The sequence below is a fragment of the Carassius auratus genome, chromosome 25 (assembly GCF_003368295.1).
Source record: "Carassius auratus strain Wakin chromosome 25, ASM336829v1, whole genome shotgun sequence".
Taxonomy (NCBI): Eukaryota; Metazoa; Chordata; class Actinopteri; order Cypriniformes; family Cyprinidae; genus Carassius; species Carassius auratus.
Window position 1 is genome coordinate 19,446,210 of NC_039267.1, and position 21,361 is coordinate 19,467,570.

The 21,361-nt window shown below is 36.3% G+C and overlaps 1 protein-coding gene across 1 annotated transcript; it reads right to left on the minus strand.

The window, feature by feature from the left end:
- Nucleotides 1-13,346: 13,346 nt before the first annotated feature.
- Nucleotides 13,347-20,048, minus strand: LOC113043616 (NLR family CARD domain-containing protein 3-like). Its single transcript, XM_026203118.1, has 9 exons — nucleotides 20,022-20,048; nucleotides 19,637-19,678; nucleotides 19,028-19,100; nucleotides 18,061-18,177; nucleotides 16,060-17,883; nucleotides 15,659-15,832; nucleotides 14,997-15,146; nucleotides 14,355-14,401; nucleotides 13,347-14,270 (listed from the first exon to the last, which is right to left on the minus strand). The coding sequence occupies exons 3-9, from the start codon at nucleotides 19,075-19,077 to the stop codon at nucleotides 13,726-13,728; spliced, it is 2,907 nt and encodes a 968-aa protein (XP_026058903.1). The 5' UTR covers nucleotides 19,078-19,100; nucleotides 19,637-19,678; nucleotides 20,022-20,048; the 3' UTR covers nucleotides 13,347-13,725.
- Nucleotides 20,049-21,361: the final 1,313 nt, after the last annotated feature.

Below are 21,361 nucleotides of genomic sequence, written 5' to 3' on the forward strand. Positions count from 1 at the left end.
TAGAATGCAATGCATACATCAAAAATAAACATTTAATTAGTACCCATTGTTTCTCTGTCTGTACTTGTACTGTGAACAATGACAATAAAGTTGACAAATGAATTAAGTGCATTTAAGTGCCATTGAGTTGGGTTTTTAAATAACGCATTTTCTGAGATACACATTAAACATTAAACACAAAACATTTAATTTATCCTTTAACTATTGAAAATTAAGCAAACTTAACTTTTTGGTAAACAAAGGGGATTTACTATTAAAAATAAAACATGGAAGAACTGTTGTGTGATTAAACCTTTAAAAAGATAATGTTTGATTTTTTTTAATTTTTTTATAGCAGGCTATGTTCATTCTGCTGAACAATAGTAATACATTTCTGGCAAATACTTGACTTTAAACTGAACTGGACTTTTATTTTGATGGGTTAATGTACCTTTACAGTTCTGTGTATATGATGTGACGCTAGTTTTACTCAAATCAAACGGTCAAATGCTCATGAAGTGACTGTCAGAGCAGTTATTTCAGAGATATTGTTCATGTGTTCACATCCTTATTTAGTGAGACAGCAGACGCTGAAATCACCGGAGCGTCACGCACTTCAGTGTGTGTGATAAAGGAAGACACACTTCTGCTCCATTCATTAACACAGACACGCAGAACGTGCACGATTTATATTTACTGTGTTTTTCAGACTATAAATTGCACCTAAGTATTATTCGCATCAGTCCAAAAATACGTCATGACGAGGAAAAAACATATATAAGTCGCACTGGCCTATAAGTCAAATTTATTTTTAACTATGAAAAAAAGTGTGACTTATAGTCCGGAAAATATGGTAAATAGACTGTTCCGGCTTAATATTTACAGATATTAGTTCAAATCATGATTTGATGGAAGTGCAATTACCTATTTTTGATTAATTCATTCAAAATTTGGAAAATTCCGTGCCATTCCACTTTAAACTGTAAATTCCGTTTTTATGACTGGATTCCGCGATTCCCTCCGCGTTTTCTGCATCACGGAAATCATAGGGTCCTAGTTGTGGTATGCCAGCTCTATCTTGCAATGGACACATGCCACGACATTCTCTTTACGTTTGCCGGCACCCTCAAATCAAAACACTGCTGACTCCTGGTGTCTCCTTTCGCTTTGAGGGTGACGTAAATACGTTGTGTCACATTAAAAAATCATTGCGAAAGAACCTGACGTGAGATTTACAATAAATTAAGAGAGGCTTCGAGGCAGAGGAATTTGCTTCGTTCATTTTTTGTAATTGAGTTACTCGAGGAATCATTTCAGCCCTTTTTCATATTTATTTGTTCCTCATTCTTTGTTGATTTTTTATTTTGTATAGGCCAACCTATTTAAACTTTGTGTAAGTTATTTGTTATTTTATATTAGGCTAATACTATAGGGCCGTCAAATGCTTGAATCTGCAATATTCCTTATCAATTCAATTTTTATGAATGGATTCTGCAATTCTGTCTACGTTTCCCACATATCTTAAATCATAGGACCCTATTTAAGCAAAATAATGTGTTTTGGTATAGCTCCTAACTCCAACTAGCATTATGGAGAAAATGAGTTTTAACTTACAATCTTTTGCGCTTCATTGGCACTTCAATGTCAGTTTGTAAATCTGAGGTCTCCTCGGCCCTACTAAGTTTAGCTCAAATTATTAAAAAAAATAAAAATTATTAGTCAAATAAAAAAAGTATTATTTGAAAAATGTAAAACCAGACGGTTTAAGTTACCTGCATTTTCTAAGACACGTGTGCTGTACTTTTCCCAGTCTGCTCCAGGAGTTAACCGTTTTTTAACAGCCTTGCTGATGTCCACAGTCCTACCAGTTGGCCAAAAGCATTCTTCTCTTTCTGGACCAGTAATCCAGCTTGTAGGGATGACATCAATGACAGTCCTTCCATTGTCTGTGTACTCATCAATGAACTCCACTACACTATAAAGGGACATCCTGAACCATTAAAGTACAGAGTCAGTAATCATGCAGCTGAGGCAAAGCCACATACACATCAGTCATAGGGAGAAGAACAAGTTTTTTTGAAAGTTGTGCCACTGGAACAACAAAAAGCTGACCAGTGAGTGCTGAGACGACAGTAATCCCCAAACTTGAAGAAGTGACAGGGTAGTCAAAAAAACATGCTCCTGTATTAAAAAACTCATATACTGCAAAAATGTCTGCCATGGGAGAAACCAGAAGATTTCTAATAAGGGCAACTCTGCTATTAATTTCAAAGCAGTTGTTTCCCGGAGAGCAGGAGATGGTCATTCCTTTGTATTGGCATTGCTTAAACTGTTTGTATGTGGAAAATCCTAGTGGAGTAGGTCCAGAGAAATGTGGCTGTTTAAGATTTTCTTCCATTGTTGAACATCCTTTTGAGTCCCTCTTAAAAGCTTGTTTCTCATCCACACGTCTCACAATTTGTTCAACAGGATTTTGATGGTCTCCTAACCATCCTTTTCAATTGTCCTAAATAGTTTTCATATGGAAAGCATGATACAGAGTCAAGAGCACCATACTTGCGAGCATCTTGTGCCAAATGTGTAAGGCTGTGAGTGTTATATACAAGAAACTCAGATCCATAGATTTTGCCAAAATTTGTGACAAAAAACTTCAGTAACTTTTCAGCATAATCACAATAGACACTGCACAAATCTGGACACAAAATAATTCTTATGGCAACTGATAAGACTAAAAAGTTCTTATATACACGTTTAGGAAATGCATTGAACAACACAACAGGGCCAGTATATAACAAAAACTGCCTAAACTCTGTGGCTTTCCATTGACTATATTCATAAAGGGACCGTGGTTTTCTTGAGAAATTCCTAGGCAAATTTTGCCTAAGTCGTTTCAAGTTCTCAGATACAACAGAAAGAACACTTGATGCAATCCTACATGTCAAGGGTCCCTTAACCCACAGTGAAACAAGCTTACGGACAATTCCTAAGCACACTAAATGCATGTAATCAAGGACAAAAGATGTCCCTAAACCTACTCCCAACTCCCGAAGAGGTGACATATCACGATGGTGTTCCTCATCTAACATTTCATCAAACTGGGCATCTGTTCTCAAGGCTGCTTCCATGTCTGGGTACACTATTTTTCCATTTAAATGAACACCAGGATGCACACAACGCTCACAAGAGCTCTAACCCGAGTGACCTTTTATACATTTGAGAAAAGCTCGCGCAGGAGCATCACATATAAATGCATCAGGCAAGGGAACACTGTAATGTTTCTCATTGAAGTACAAGCCTTCCTTTGTTAGTCTTTTAAATTCCTCAACAACATCTTTCATGTACTCATGAACTGATGGTGGTTTAGATGGGCCAGCATACAGACTTATCATAAACACTTTCGAGCTAGGTAGCTCCTCAATTTTACCAAGGATGGGCCATAACTGTGCATTAGAACTATGGAAAAGCGGTATTCCATCAACATTTAGTCTTAGAGTTAATGTGTCTGTGAGTTCAACTTGTGCACTTTTAAGCTCTGCACATATTGCATTACAAATGCCAAAATTATAGTAACTTCCACTCCCCATTTTTTTTACTTCACAGTCTTTTAAAGTGGACATAAGTGTTCTTGGATCTTTAGGCAAGTTAAGACCTTCATTTATAAGTATGTGCAATAATTCTGACAAAGCAGACTGAGAGATATTCCGACTAGCTGCCCATTCAGCCAATTTTGTCTTCATGTAAGGCTGAGGCTCCATTTCCTCTTCATCAGAATCTTGAAATGATTCATTTGTTTCATCACTATCCAATGTGAAATTCAGTTGATCTGATATGTCAGTTTCAAAAAACTGCTCATCATTCACACTTTGCTCAACAGTTTCTTCAAGAACTTCTAGAGCATCCACAGCAAAGCTCATTAAATGTTCTTGCACTTTTGTTTTGATTCGTCGCCTTGTAGTACGTGAGCTTGCACCGTAGTACTCCATTATCTAAAAACAAAATTAGGAATAATTTCAATAGTGTATATGATATAAACAACAATCTACATATAGTACTTGTTATATATACTGTACATTTTATATAGACAGCAATCAATGTATAAAATCATGTATAAATGTGGCTGACATCAATGTACAAATTAATTTACTATTATATATAAATTGCTTGGAACACTATCAAACTTCTAATTGCAGTGATGACGTCTCGACGCCCAATCCCTACACCTGAACACTAAGGCTGCGCCAGCGCGCTTTCTCACAACGCTCTCAAGAGTTGATCGTTCCTCCAGCGTTTAACAGAGATAATTCTCATGCCATTCTTGGAAACTAAACTTAATTATACGTGTCATGCAGACATTCATATGAGGAGTTCGACAGCAAAGCTGTCATTCAGAGGACAAATTGTGTTTGTGAACATGAAAAAATGAATGGAGGTACTTTAACGTTACTGAACTGATGACCTAGGTCTGGCTACGGCCTGCATGCACAGCAAAGCCTAAAGAATGGTGGTCTCAAAACTGTCTGAAATCCAGCCCACCTGCCGTTTTTAGGAGCAAGTTACTTCAAATGTATTAAAAACTAAGTATTTTGCCATTCAAACGCGGTTAATACTATAAATTGTGTGGAAATTCAATTTCCACTCAGGTGGAGAAAATGGCGGCAAGACGGCCACAAAATGCCCAAGTGAAGCATAAATGAAGTAGACAAGACAAGAGAAAAACAAGCGAAGCAAGGAAAGTTAGGGAGGAGAGGAAATAAATGCGACCGCCTCCGTTGAGAGCAAAAGAGAGATGTTGCATATTTTGGAGAACATTTAGTGTTCATTAGGGTTTCTTAAATGAAACTGCAGTGAATCTAAATATAAATATGTAAATATAAACAGCTAAATATGTATACTAACTGTGGGGCAGAGGCCTCTGTTCCATCACTGAATATAGGGTGTAAAGGCATGGATTGTGAACTATTCATAGACACACTGCTGCAGGTTCCTGCAGATTCTGATCCCAGTCTCTTCTTTCTGCTGATAGTGACAAAAGACAAACAAGTATGCATAGTGTGTGTGTGTGTGTATAGCTGAGTAGATTACTTATCAATTGTAATCAGATACTGATAACAGATCACATGACAAAATTTGTAGTCAGTAGTATAATCTCTTATATTACACATTCTTTGTAATCTGATTACTTTTGGATTCATTTACATTTGTGCTATACCTTATTTGATATCACATATATTGAATTAGCCTAATCTTGTACTATTTTGACAGATATAAGAACAAATATATTCAATATAAGAACAAATATATTCAAATAATATATTTGCATATTTGAACCATTTCAAGCAGTGACTTTATGATTTTGAGATACATCTTATCACACCGCGGGAAAAACACCCTGGAATGGCGAATCATCCTTGGAAGGCCTGTTACTGGTTACTGTTGGTAGTGAACCACTCTCTGATTTGGTTTGTTTTGTGGAAGCGTACATTGTCCCAAATGATGACATAAATGTGATGTGCAGGCCCAGGATGGTGTTGTTTTTGGTCCAGGAGGATGTCTTTTAGCTCCTCTAGGAAGGTGAGGAGACATTGGGTGCTGTAAGACCCAAGGACAGCATGCTGGTGGACAAGACCCTCCAAACCCATGGCCGCACAAATATTACCCCACCGTTTGCCAGGAACCTCAGTGATCTCTCTTTGGCTGATGATGTTACAGCCTCTTGGCCTTCGTTTCTGCAGGTTGAAGCCATCCTCATCCAGGAAGAGGTACTCATGAGGTCTGGCCATCGCGTCTAACTGGAATATCCTCTGTGAAAATGTGAAAGTGCACAGGTGTTCAGAACAACAGTCAATCAGGTAGCACAGTATTGTCCAGAAGTAATGTAGGCCACTGAGCAACACAGTATGTCCACTAACTGTACTGTGAACATGGATGTATACTTACATGCACATACTTAGGTCTTGACGTAGGTCAAAGGGAACCCTATAGACCTGTTTCATCTGCATCTTTTGGCGCCGAAAAACTCTATTGTGGCCAAGCTGACATCAGTGCTTTCAAAGTTGACATTATCGACAATGACTTTGTCTCTGATCTCCCGGAGTCTGATGAGGTTGTTCTCACGAACCATATCCACAATTAAGGTTTTCTTGTGCCACTGTAAATATGGCAACCCTCCCACCTCTATGTGGCATTCATATGTGTTGTCAATTGACATGTTTTACAATACAGTAACAACTGATCTGAAAACAAATAGACTACTTTCACAGGCTTGTAAAATTGTATTGTGACAAAGAAACCAATAGACCCTTACGAAAGGAAAATATATTTACCAATATATTTCTTAAAATATATTGTGATATATTGTAATATATTATTTTCCCTTTTTATTTTCTAATATTTAATATATTTGAATACATTTAATAATATATTGATGATACATATATTATATAATATATTGCAAAATATACAAACGATTGCCGCTTTTAATATATTGCAATATATTAGAAAAATATAAATATATATAAGAATATATGCCTAATATATTACATGATATTTTCCAATATATTGCAATATATTTTTGTTTCATAAGGGGAGTACAATACCTGTTGTGTTGTCTGAATGCCCTGATAATGGTGGCCACGGTGAACCTACTCAGGTTTGGACGGACTCGTAGTCCTGCTTCAGCCATTGTCATGCCATGGACAATGACATGGTCAATGATGTTGCTCGCATCTCGTCCGTAATGATGGTGCGAGGTTGTCTTGCTCTCCCTCCTGGACCTTCTCCTCTCCCTCGTTGGCCTGCTCCTCTTCTTCCATGGCTAGCTCTTCTCCCTCCTCTGACTCAAATTCCTCTTCCCGTGACTCTGCCTTCATCCATTTAATTTGTTTGGTATCTTCAGCAAAGTGTGCACTCTGATCTTGCTTTTATACATGTGGTCACAGCATTAGCAACAAGTGTCTTCAATTTTGAGTCGTTGTGTGTAATAAATGCACAGTTAAATGCAGACTATTGTCAGTAGCTTTGGATAGTCACCTGTTAAGCAGAATGTGAAGCTACGATAATATTCTGCACAATGAGTTTTTACTCAGATCCACTCAATTCAGTGCATTCTGGGACAGCACAAAACGAACTAAAACAAAGCACATAACTCCTGGTAAAATCTAAATAAAGCTCAAGATCGGCTTGTGTGAGGAACTGCCATACATCATTTACAGTGTGTATTCTCAGAAGATATGTAATATGTTCAAGTATTTTCATTCCACACTGTTCATTCAGCTTTTAATGTTTGTGACAGTACAATTATGGATATTTACCTGCAGTAGAAAAGCAGTATAGGTTTAGTTATAATGTCGTACCTGTGATACAAAAGAAATTTTCAGCACTACTTTGCTTGTACTGTAAGCTAAAACGAATATATAAAAACAGATATATATTTTTTAAGTGCACATCATGATTTAACAAGCATCTAATATTCTGTAATTTGTGCAAGAGAATCAACAATCATTGGTTTATTGATATTGTCTTATAAATAGAATAATTAGTACAGTTTAAAAGTTTTAAATTATTCTTCCAACAAAATATTAAATTCCCAATAACTTACCATCACAATTACCATTACCAACTTATTTCTACATATCTTTGTGGTTACATAAAGAACAAGTTCTGAACTTACCGCACTGTGCTGCCACTTAAAAGTCCAGGCATAGAATTAACCTCTCTAAATATTATCCTTTCTTTTACTTTCATTTAGTCACCTGGTCAAAGGTGACTCTTGTCTCTTTCTCGTCTTGTTCTCCCTCTAGTGGTACGAGCAACATCATCATCATTATCATCTCAGGTCAATAACCCACAGATGGGAAGATGCTATACCAACCCATAGTTGGGTTACAGGTTGGGTTATTTTTAACCCAACATTTTTTAGTGTGTACGAAATGTGCTGTATAAATAAACTTGCCTTGCCTTGCCTTGCCTTTTACTCAGATAAGTTCAATTCAGTGCATTCTGGGTCTGTAAAGTAAATCGAACTAAAACAAAGCCCATAACTCCCGGTAAAGTCAAACTTTAAGTTAACTCAAAATCAATTTGTGAGAGGAACTACCATGCATGATTTGCAGTGTGTTCATTCAAGGTACATATCAACATTTAAAGTGAATGTATTTAAAATAAATTACATTAATTTCCTAGGATCTGTTAACATAGTTTAATAAGCAATACTGTAATAGGGCACATCAAATATCTTGAGATGTTATATTAAGCTATTATATTAAGGTACATAATCATTTCTCACTGTTCATTCAGCTTTTACTGTTTGCTACAATACAACTGTAGAAACTTACCTGAAGTAGAAAAGCTGTAGTTTTGGTAATAATGTGGTACTTGTGATACAAAAGTAGTGCAGACTTCAGCACTAATTCTTTGTAGTGTAAGCTAAAACAAATGTAAAAACTATAGTCTGTTGTTGTTGTTGTATTTTATTACATGTTCTGGAATTGACATTAAACAAAGCTGTAAAACTGCTGTTAAAACAAACCAAATGAGTTAATACATCATATTATAAATACCTATATATTATTGCTATGTATATTATTATGTACTACTCAATAAATAATGAATAAATTATCTTCCTAACTCTAGATACAAATGGAGGAGTCTGAGACACTTAATCAGTTCCAGAACGAGGAGCAGAAGGGAATAAAAAAAATCACTTCACTGTCCCTAGTGCTGACTGACAACAACAAGCTCTTATTTGCTTTATTAAACAACTTATACTTATCCTGATAGCTAGTGTTTGTGTTGAGTTACAAACAACACAACTGCTTTGAGATCCTGATATAAATCAGGAAACTGGTTTTGGGTGAAAAAAGTAAGAATACAAAGATTTATTAATCAAGCAATTATAATGTGAGTTTAAAATTTACATTTACATTTACATTTATTCATTTAGCAAACGCTTTTATCCAAAGCGACTTACAGATGAACACAGTGGAAGCAATCAAAAACAACAAAAAGAGCAATTATATATAAGTGCAATAACAAGTCTCAGTTAGGTTAACACAGTACACGTAGCATGGCATTTTAAATAATATAATAAATAAAAAGTAGACAGATAGAATAAAAAAAGAATAGAGCAAGCTAGTTAGAGGTCTTTACACATATACATAAATGAAAAAAATTGGAAATAGAAATAGAATACAAAAAGATTAGAAAGGTAGTTAGATTTTTTAAAGAATAGAATTAGAATATTGAGTGTTAAAGTTAGAGGGTCAAATAAAGATGGAAGAGATGTGTTTTAAGCCGATTCTTGAAGATGGCTAAGGACTGTCTGGATTGAGTTGGGGAGGTCATTCCACCAGGAGAGAACATTTAATTTAAAAGTTAAAAATGAAAATGTTAAATTTAAAATGGTTCACTAATTGTCAGTTATTGTGTTAAATTCACTCTTTCTATTCATACAGTTTATCATAACTGCTTATCAATGATTTACAACGCAATTGTAATGAGTTATTAGTCATTGATGAACACCTTTAGAACTTAAATTTAATTTCTGAGTCTTGTTTGTTTCTTCTCTTTAAATTCAGTTCAAATTTACAAAACAACTCATTCTAATAAAATAACATTATGGTCATCTGCCATTAATAGTAGGCCAATCAGGTGGAGGTGTGTTAGTTTGAACCAATTTTAATAACAAAAATTAAATAAAATAAGAGTTTTGGTGTCTGTGAGCATAGGCCTAATAGAGTTATGAGAGTTTTAAGTGAAGAATTAGTTTTGTACTCATGCAACAATTATCAGAGGAGATTCTATGGAAGTGTTCATCAAATGAATTGAATTGAACTGAAACAAAATGAGTGAATTTTCTTGGTTGTATCAGACTAGACTATAAGGATAGATATGGCTGAGTTGCTCATTATAAGATTTACAGTAAACACCCTGCAGATTTACAGTGAACAAACTACAGGAACATCTAGATAAACCGATTTATTCACTTTTGTTTCACATTCAATTCTGAGAACACAGGAGGATCTCAGTGACTCTGCATTTCAATATTCCACACTTAAATTATCAGAACAAAAGCAGAGGGAAGGAAAGTCAAGTCAGTCAAGTCACCTTTATTTATATAGCACTTTAAACAAAACAGATCGTGTCAATGCAACTGAAATAAATTCATTAGGAAAACAGTGTGTCAATAATGCAAAATGACAGTTAAAAGCAGTTCATCATTGAATTCAGTGATGTCATTATCTCAGTTCAGTTTAAATAGTATCTGTGCAATCATTTGCAATCAAATAAATGATATGGCTGTAGATGAAGTGTCCCCAACTAAGCAACCCAGAGGCGACAGCGGCAAGGAACCGAAACTCCATCAGTGACAGAATGGAGAAAAAAACCTGAAGAAGAGAAACCAGGAGAAACCAGGCTCATTTGGGGGGCCAGTTCTCCTCTGACCAGACGAAACCATTAGTTCAATTCAAGGCTGCAGCAAAGTCAGATTGTGCAGAAGAATCATCTGTTTCCTGTGGTCTTGTCCTGGTGCTCCTCTGTGACAAGGTCTTTACAGGGGATCTGTATCTGGGGCTGTAGTTGTCCTTTCTAGGTGCTGATCCATCTGGGCTGGATTGAATTGTACCAATTTTTTAATGAATGAATGCCACAGTATGTATAAGTATTGTCAAATAAAAAAAAAAAAATATAATTGTAATTGTACATTAATAATTGTAAATAAATTTTTGATTTTAACTGTGATATTACACTTGAAGGTAATATAAATTAAAATGTTATCATTGCTTACAAATAGCTATTTTTAAAAACAAGACAAATAATTTGAATAAAAATTGGTCAATTATATTCTAGTTTACCATAATTGCTTGTCCTTACATTTTCCACCTTACAAAAAAAAATATGAATCATAGTAATTTTAAAATTCTATATATCTAATATTCCTACACAATTGGTCAAAAACACTGAAATTCAGCTAATTGTGTTTAACTTCTTTTTAAACTAATGAATACAATGTAATTTTAAAGGGTTTTTTTCGCCCAAAAATGAAAATTATGTCATTAATAACTCACCCTTATGCTGTTCCAAACATGTAAGACCTCCTTTTATCTTCGGAACACAGTTTAAGATATTTTAGATTTAGTTCGAGAGCCCTCAGTCCCTACATTGAAGCTGTGTGTACGGTCCACTGTCCATGTCCAGAAAGATAAGAGAAACATCATCAAAGTAGTCGCATTACGCATTAATCTACAAATGACTTAAGCTGTTCACTTTTTTTAATGTGGCTGACACGCCCTCTGAGTTCAAACAAACCAATATCCCGGAGTAATGCATGCACTCAAACAGTACATTGACTGAACTGCTGTGATTAACACCGAGCCCAGCCAGATAACGAACAATAGACTGACTCGTTCACGAGTGAAGAACCGGTTGCATCGGTGTTCGGATCACCAGTAGTTCTTTCGGACAGTTCGATTCAATAAACCGGTTGAAGAAAACGGTTCATCGGTTCTTTTGCACTCAACGTAATGGCGTCATTTGCGATGATTTCCCTTGATTCAAGCCTTCGGTTTACCCGCGCTCATAACACTAGCACAGAATCAGTTCAGAATCAATCACCAAAAGAATCAGTTCAGTTCAGACGCTCTGTGTGTCGGTCTGCTTCTTAAACTGTGTTCTGAAGATAAAAGGAGGTCTTACAGGTTTGGAACAGCATAAGGGTGAGATATTAATGACATAATTTTCATTTTTGGGCAAACTAACCCTTTAAAGTAAGTAAAATGCAGTTAATGTCTGAAATAATTACATTCAATTCTATAATAGTATAAACTTTTAAAGTATGCTAGGATATATTATTTCCATAATAAGCACACTTTTTTTTAACATTAGGGGTACATCTCATGTTTCTCAATGCAGTGTGTCTGTGTCATGCTGCACTTTCACCTCTAGATGGAGACAATTCAAAACAATTCAATCTCAGGCTCCAATCCTAACCCACCAAGAACTTCCTGTCAGAGACGGTTAACCTCTGTGCATTGAAATAATGTTATGACCTAGCTTAGTGTACAAATGATAACGATTAATGTATTTATTCACATAATATTAAGCTTCTCTGCTATGTTTAGTATCATGTAAATTAGTAGATTAGTTAGAACCGGGTTTAATAACAATATGACAATAGTTTGGTATCTGTGAGTGAAGTCCACATAGAAATATTGAAGTTTTAAGGGAATAATTAATTTTTGTCTTAATTCAATAATTGTCAGAGGAGCGTCTGACAAGGATCTGATCTCTGTAAAGGGGAGCAATATATTATGAAAGTCCTCATCAAACTGCACTGAATCCAACAGACAGTTCATTAATTAATGAACACACTGAAAGTACTTGATCTGAGTCGTGTCAGACTTCACTCTGTGGATAGAAAAGGGTTGAGCTGATCATTATAAAATTTACTATAAATACTCTACAGATTTACATTAAACACTGCAGATTTACACTGAACACACTCCAGGAATAGTACATCTGGAGAAACTGGTTCGTTTGCTTTTGTCTCACATTAAGGCGACTCTTCATAAAATGCAGATTAATCCAAACACAGACTTTCTATTTCAGAAAGTAGACAATAAAGTGATGGTAATAAGTAAGAGTTCATTGAATAGTTTTCCATGCTCAGTTAGACATCGTCTGAGCAACACAATTTCAACAAGTGTTTTTATACCAAAACTACTAAATTACTGCTTTACAACATCATGATATGGTAATGAATCCTTGAAACAGAGACTGTGTCTTTCACGTATCTACTTACTTGTGAAGGCAACGCAGCACAAAACACACAGTTAGAATAAACAGCTACAGAATAACAACATTACGATTGCAGTACATATATATTATATATGTGTAGGAAGTAATATTATAGAGATAAAGAAACAACATGAATGACGTACAATACAAATGTGTGTTTGTGTAACCCCTCTCACCCGGGTCCTCTCTGACGCTCCTCGCACTCGCTCCGAGCGGGGCTCGAACCCGGGTCTTCCGGCATGGGAGGCGGACGCACTAACAAGGAGGCTAAATGGCTACAGCCACTAGCGTCTGTCGCTAGTGCGTCTCTTGAGATCGGGGAGTGAGGTTTACCTGCACAGCACTACTCGCTGGCCTCCGTTACACTCACCCCCCTAAACCTCACTCCCATCCGGGTCACGGCACCAATGTAACCCCTCTCACCCGGGTCCTCTCTGACGCTCCTCGCACTCGCTCCGAGCGGGGCTCGAACCCGGGTCTTCCGGCATGGGAGGCGGACGCACTAACAAGGAGGCTAAATGGCTACAGCCACTAGCGTCTGTCGCTAGTGCGTCTCTTGAGATCGGGGAGTGAGGTTTACCTGCACAGCACTACTCGCTGGCCTCCGTTACATTTGCTCTCTTCAATATGCTCTATTATAGACCATAAATATCACATATGTTATTAATTTATGTAGTTACATCTATAATCATACTTTTGGCCCTATCACTATCCCTTAACCTGTCCTTAACCTTAATCATATTCCACATCAATAGCAGTGACAATATTTTGCAATATAATATAAAGACAATAAATGTATATGTATGTTACAGACATCCAATACAAAGACAGGTTGAGTATACATAATAGTTTTACACAATCATGTAATCACTATTTATGTAGTTAATTTCATACATTATATACTGTACTTCATATATCTCATCTTCTAATAATCAGACATAGGACCATGACTCAGTTGTTTGTCTGTTGTGTGATCTTACACAGTGACAGTGAAGAATTAAAAACCTTAAATCCAGCATAGAGGGGTTCAGTGAATGTGGTGTTGAATGTGTGTAAGAGTGTGAGTGTGTGTGGGTGTGTGTCAGAGACGCTGTAGAAGGACAGAGTGCCGGCCGGCCAGTCCAGATACACTCCTACTCTTTTAGGGGTGGGTGAAGGGGCAGGGATGTTGTGGCTCTCATTGTTGTGCCAGACAACAAATCCATCAACAGTGCAGAAGAGACACCAGGACTTGTCATTGTATCCAAACTTACCAACAGTCCCTTCTTTGCTGATTGTTTTATAGGCCACTGCTACACGAGCCCAGCCGGTCCGCTCAACCTCCCAGTAATGACGTCCATTCAGACTCTCTCGACACAGAACCTGAGGAATATCTTTAAATCTCTCTGGATGATCAGGATACAGCTGGTGTTCATCCACATATTTCACCTCTCCGTTCCCAGACAGAATGAGTTGAGTGCTCGCTGTGTTTGGATCCAGTGTGAGATCACAGAAATCTAAACCCCGAGAGAGACAAAACAAATGTACAATTTTGTTTGTTTACATTAAATGTGCAAGAGTGTGCCAGACAAAGAACCAACATTTTTGCAGTCCTGGTTGGATCCTGAAAGGCTCTCCATGGTCCAAACTAAAATGACACACAAACATACAGACATAAAGTAATTGGAAGAGTTATTCACATACAGTCCTTAAATGTAATGAATCCAGTTATTTTGCTTACCATTTTCTCAATATATATTGTAACAAAGCAGTTTACAGACCTGTACATCACAATTTTTGTATATATTCAGTCATTAGCGAACAGCTTTACAGGAAATATGAGTTACAAGTTTTTGTTTTGTTTTTATGATAGTGTACTTTAGACATTGTACTAAATAAAAGTAACTTTGCAACTTCATGTGAACTAACTCTGATTAGAGTATTAGTAGACTGTTAGGTTAGAGTTGGTGTTAATAGAATAAACTGACATGTACTTGCAAAGCTTGCAAAGTAACTTATAGTCAGTGGATTGTCTGTTGGGGAACAGCAGATATTAAGAAGAGGGTCTAATAATACTCTAATAATTGTTAGTTGACTTAAACTTGCAATTTTACTTTTAGTCTACAGAATGTCTGTAGTGGATAGATAAATTATTTGAGGATAGGGATTTAATTAGTACATGCAGAGATGTGAAGTGTGGGCTCTTGCTGCACACATTATTTCTAAACTTGAACCCCACATACTTGAGTGTCTTTATTTGAGAGCGAAGCTGGACTCCTGATTGTCCTGGGTGATTGTAGCTCAGATCCAGCTCTCTCAGGTGTGAAGGGTTTGAGCTCAGAGCTGAAGACAGATAACGACAGCCTTCCTCTGTCACCATACAGCCAGACAACCTACGAACACACATCAACAGATTACATCATCTGTGAAGCACTCAGCTCTCGAATACATGAGGAATCAATGTTGATCTCAGTTTTTAAACCAGCATGCATGGATTTCTCGTCTTATAAAATTATATGGATAAATGCTCTGAAGTGACAAGAAAGATCATGTAACAATCAATCAAATCCAACACAACATTTTGAAACAGGCTTTTTTAATCTAAATATTTTAAATTAACAGCACATTAAAAACACAACTCTGAGTGCTGAACTTTGGTCATGAAAAAGAAAACATAATGCACACTTAATATTATATTAGTGTAATCTACAAACATTGATTGACTTTCAGAAGGGCTTTTTTATTTTTTAATCGGACATCAAGTCTTTAGGCAAACCAACTTGTCAGCTTGATTTCAAAGAATTAACTGGGCAAAAAGAGGGAAGGTGTTGGGTGACAACTGATCTTAAAGACCTGCTGCCTTGACAAATCTTGAGAATTTATGAATGCGTGATATTCTAAAGACCTCAGTATCTTCAGTTTACAGTTTTGACTCTTCAGTCCATCAGAAAGCAACTTCACTCCTGAATCCTGCAAGTCATTGTTACTCAGGTCCAGCTCTCTAATGACAGAGTTTGACGATTGTAGAGCAGATGACACAATCTTACAATGTTCATCAGTGAGATTACAGCCAGTAAAACTGAAACAGAACAGAACACAAAATTATCAAATTCTTAACCTCATTCTACAATTAACATTGCAATGTCTATTTAATTGCTGTTTTAAAGAATGGATGCTGGTTTAGGCTGGTTCTTAAGGCCAGGCATTAAAACATACCTAACCAGCATATGCTGTTTTAACAGAGTAGAAAAGTGTAATTCCATTCAGAAAGGACTCTTTATTGTAAGACATGGGTTAAACACTCACAGAGCTTTTCTGCAGTTGATCACAGCTGATATCAGTCTTCTTCTACCTTCATCTGATGTGTTGTATTTCTTGAGATCCAGCTCATCCAGCACTTCCTCTGACATCTGAAGCATGTAGGCGATTGCTGAGCAGTGAGATGGAGAGAGTTTCTTCTCTGAGTGTTTGTCTGATTTCATAAACTCCTGAATCTCTCTGGACAGAGTCTGATCCTTCACTTCCAGCAGACAGAGGAACAGATTGATGGCTCTTTCAGAGGAGACTGCTTTTCCATCTTTGATCTTCTCTTTAATGTAAAGTGTGGTTTTACTGATGCTCTCTGAGCTGTTTTCTGTGTGTGTCAGCAGATCCCCTAAGAGTCTCTGATTGGACTCCAGTGAGATCCCCAGCAAGAACCGCAGGAACAGGTCCAGGTGTCCATTTTTACTTTCTAAGGCTTTATCTACTGCACCTTTATGCAAATTGTGCATTACATCCAAAACCTTTAGAGCTTTCATTGTGCTGCCTAAATAGCAATAAAGCACATAGAAAGCAGCAAAAAACTCTTGAACACTCAGATGAATGAAGCAGTAGACTTTCCTCTGATGAATCACTGATTCTTCCTTCAAGATTTCAGTGCAAATCTCAGAAAACACTGCGGTGTCAGTGACGTCTATGCCACTTTCAATCAGGTCCTCCTCATAGAAAATCACATTGCCCTTCATCAGCTGATTGAAAGCCACTTCAGCAAGTTTTACAATCACTTCTCTGCTAGACATTAGGAGTTTCTCTGGAGTTTCTCTTTCATCAGACTTTCTCTTAATCTGGATCAGCAGAAAGTGGATGTACATTTCAGTCAGAGATTGAGGGATTTCTGCATTGAGATTTTCTTTGAGGAGGTTTTGAAGCACAGTGGATGAGATCCAGCAGAATACGGGGATGTGGCACATGATGTGGAGGCTTCTTGCTCTTCTGATGTGTGAGATGATTCTGCTGACTTGATCCTGGTCACTGATTCTCTTCCTGAAATATTCCTCTTTCTGAGGGTCATTAAATCCCTGAATTTCTGTCACACGGTTAATGTATTTGGAGGGGATCTGATCGGCTGCTGCTGGTCTGGAGGTGATCCAGATGAGAGCAGAGGGAAGCAGATCTCCTCTGATGAGGCTTGACATCAACACACCCACTGATGAAGATTCATTCACATTACAAACTTTCTCATCATCTGAAAACATCAGCTTGTTTCTGCTTTCATCCAGACCATCTAGGATGAACGCAACTTTACACTCCTCGTAAATCTTTGAGTCCAGATCTTGAAGCTCAGGATGAAAGTCCAGCAGAAGTCTGTGAAGACTGTACTGATGATCTAAAATCAAATTCATCTCTCGAAATGGAAACACAAACATAAAATCTACATCCTGATTGTCTTTTCCCTCGGCCCAGTCCAGAATGAACTTCTGCACAGAGACAGTTTTTCCAATTCCAGCGATGCCTTTAGTAAGAACAGTCTTGATTTTCACTTTCTCTTCACATCCTGGTTCAGGTAATGGTTTAAAGATCTCATTACAGCTGATTGAATTGTGTTGTGTTCTGGGTGTTTTCTCCATCTGTGAAACCTCATGTTCTTCATTCACTCCTTCTCTCTCTCCTTCTATGATGTAGAGCTGTGTGAAGATCCTGTTCAAAAGGGTTTCATTTCCTTGTAGTTTGTTTCCCTCAAATAAGTGTTCATATTTCTTCTTCATGCTGGTTTTGTGTTCTTTGACTCTCTGCAGGACTGCTTCAGGTCTTTCCTGTCTGATGTTAGTCTGATTGTGGGATGCAAATCTATCATTTTCCTCCACATTGCTGAAATTAAAAGAAAGAACAGCCAAAATGGCAAATATGGTAATCATAAAGGCTGTTGAAGATTTTCAGAAACCTATCAATGTGGATAGTATATGTTGCATATTTTTTGAGAACATTTAGTGTTAATTAGGGTTTCTTAAATGAAACTGCAGTAAATCAGCAGGTAAATATACTGACTCTGGGGCAGAGGTTCCTGTTCCATCACTGAATGAAGGGTATATAAGCATGGATTGTGTACTCTTCACAGACACACTGCTGCAGGTTCCTGCAGATTCTGAGCTCAGTCTCATATTTCTGTTGATAGTGACAAAAGACAAACAAGTATGCATAGTATATATGAGCACACACACACACACACACACACACACACAGTATTATTGTATATTAAGATACACATTTGCACTATTTCATAAAGAGATAAACATTGCACTTTAATGATTTTCCCCCTTTTATTTACCATTCAGTATTGTTATACTTATTAAAGCTATTTTAATTATTATTGTTGTATTTCGTCCCCTTGGAATTATAAGGTTCTATCTGCGTTCTGAGTAGTTTTGAGATATTGAGCTTTAAAGTTTGTGTGTTCCATAGACTTCTGTAGATAGAACCTTTTTGTTTTTTCAATAAAAAAAATCCCAAAATGTAACTTAAAATAAAACATCACATAGTGTAAATAAATTGTCACAGAATAAGAATGTGTGAATAACTCAATTTGGACAAAAATGTCAGATAGAACCTTATAATTCCAAGGGGACAATTTGTTAAATAAAATATACAGACATTACATAATAATAATAATAAAAGAACAACAATATATTGGCTATTAATTTAGTTAAGATACATTCAGTTTATTGGACACAGCACTGACAGACATCAACCAATGCAAACAATCACCAGATTAAAGTTTGGCAACTCATCAAATACTGATTGAACATGGCAACAGAAGCCAACATGGGTAATACACTGATCCAACAAACCCAACAAATATGTCTTATAGCGCTGGTCAGAATCTGTTGGTGCAGTGTGAATAAGTCTACAGAAATCAAACCCATGATCTTGTCATTGTGAGAGCCGTGCTCTACTGTCTGAGCTACAGAGATATAAATCACCTTCATAAAAAAATGCAAAAGTGCTGATGCCATACCTGGAGTCACTGGAGGTGTCTTCATTCTCCCTTTTCTCATGGAAACTCATTTTGGAAGCACTTTCCTCAAATTCTAAATGTATATGTATAAAAATGTCACATTTTAATTAAATAAACTCACAACACATGTAAGCACTTCTGTATTGCTCCTTTAAAGTAACGAGATTAAATGAGGTAAACATATCCCTCACTGATTTCAAAATTCATTATAAAAGATAAAGTTAAAAAGAAAAAGTTAAATAGACAGATACACAGTTAAAAGCAGACTATTTTCAGTATCTTTGGATACTCACTTGTTAAGCAAAATGTGCAGTTTTGTGTAGTACAAATGATAATGTTCTGCACAATGAGTTTTTACTCAGATTAACTCAGTTCAGTGTATTCTGGGAGTGCAGAAATAAAACTAACTAAAAGAAAGCACATAGCTCCTGATCAACTCAAACTCAAAGGTAACTCAAGATCAGCTTGTGTGAGGAACTGCCATACATTTGTAGTGTGTATTCACAGAAAATATGTAATAATTTATAAATATTAGCTCAATTTTTTTTTCCATTCCACACTGTTCATTCAGCTTTTAATGTTTGTGACAGTACAATTATGGATATTTACCTGCAGTAGATAAGCAGTATAGGTTTAGTTATAATGTCGTACCTGTGATACAAAAGAAATGCAGAACTCAGCTCTACTTTGCTTGTACTGTAAGCTAAAACAAATATATAAAAACTACAGATGTTTTTTTTTTTTTTTTTGAAGTACACATCATGACTTTTAACAAGCATCTCATATTCAGGCATTTGTTCAAGAGAATCAACAATCATTGGTTTATTGATTCTGTCCGATAAATAGTATAATTAGTACAGTTTAAAAGTTTAAAATTATTCTGCCAACAAAATATCTTTAAATTCCCAATAATGTACCATTACAATTATGATTACCAACTTATTTCTACATATCTACTGTATGTGGTTACATAAAGAACAAATTCTGAACTTACCGCACTGTGCTGCCACTTAAAAGTCCAGGCATAGAATAAAACTCTCAAAATATTATCCTTTCTTTTACTTTCATTTAGTCACCTGGTCAAAGGTGACTCTTGTCTCTTTCTCGTCTTGTTCTCCCTCTAGTGGTGCAGAGCATCATCATCATCATCATCATCGTCATCATCATCATCTCAGGTGAGTCTCAAAGCTGGTGTGTTGTTTGTAACTCAACACAGACAATATGAATGGAAATTAAACTAGCTTTCAGGATGTGTATGCTGTGTAATAGGGCAAATAAGGAATGTTTGTTTGTTTGTTTGTCAGCACTAATGACAGTGTTGAATGTTGACTCTTCTGCTCCTCATCCTCCTTCAGGAACTGATGAAGTGTCTCAAACACCTTCATCTGTAATTATATTCAATAATATAATAACATTTGGGTATTGTATAAATATGTATGGACTCATCTGGTTTGTTTTTAGCAGAAGTTTCAGAGATTTGTTTGATGTCATTTCCAGATCCTGCTTCAGCACATTGACTTACACCTCCAGCTCCCCCTGCAGGAAACCAGACAATTAATTTTTCTAAAAAGTTTTCAATTTATAATGTCAGCTTACATATGTGATTATCTCATATTATTCTGTTGTATTGACAGTTCAACATTCAAGGAGACTTTGGAATATGAGTAAAAGCATACTCCGCAACTAGAAAAGGTACTGACTGTCTCTCAAGTAGTGTGTCTAATTGGATACAAATGTGTGATTAGTGAAGTGGTGTATGGGAAATGTAGTCCAATACAGTCAATATGATGAGTTAGTGACCTCTGGTGGTGTACAAATTGAAGTCCATGGACCGGATTCATGACAGTTTGTTAGAACAGCTGTTGGATTTTACAGTGTATAGTTATTCACAACTGATTGATAACATGCATGTTCTGAAAGATGAGTCTGAAAGTAGTTGTTTTTAAAGCTGCTTTAAATGACTGAACAAACATAATATGAATGAAAATAAACTTAACACAACAACAAAATACAAATTGAACTTGCATACTACATCACCTTTTGTTTAGAAGTAAGCCTACAGCCATAAGCCTAAACATGCTTTATTTTATGTTTACATTAAAAAGGAATAGTTCTCACAAAAAAAAACAAAAAAAAACAAAAAAAAAAAACACAAAAAACTTAAAGTTCTTCATTTAATCAGAAGCTCATTTAAATAGGAAGCAAAAGCTGTTGTGAATCCTGCCCACTTCTTTGCATGGTCAGCACATGCTTCAGTGCTCTGAGAGTGTTTATAGAGCTGTGAGTTTAACACTTCATGACTGAGTTGAGTTGAGATTATTTGACACAAAAAAA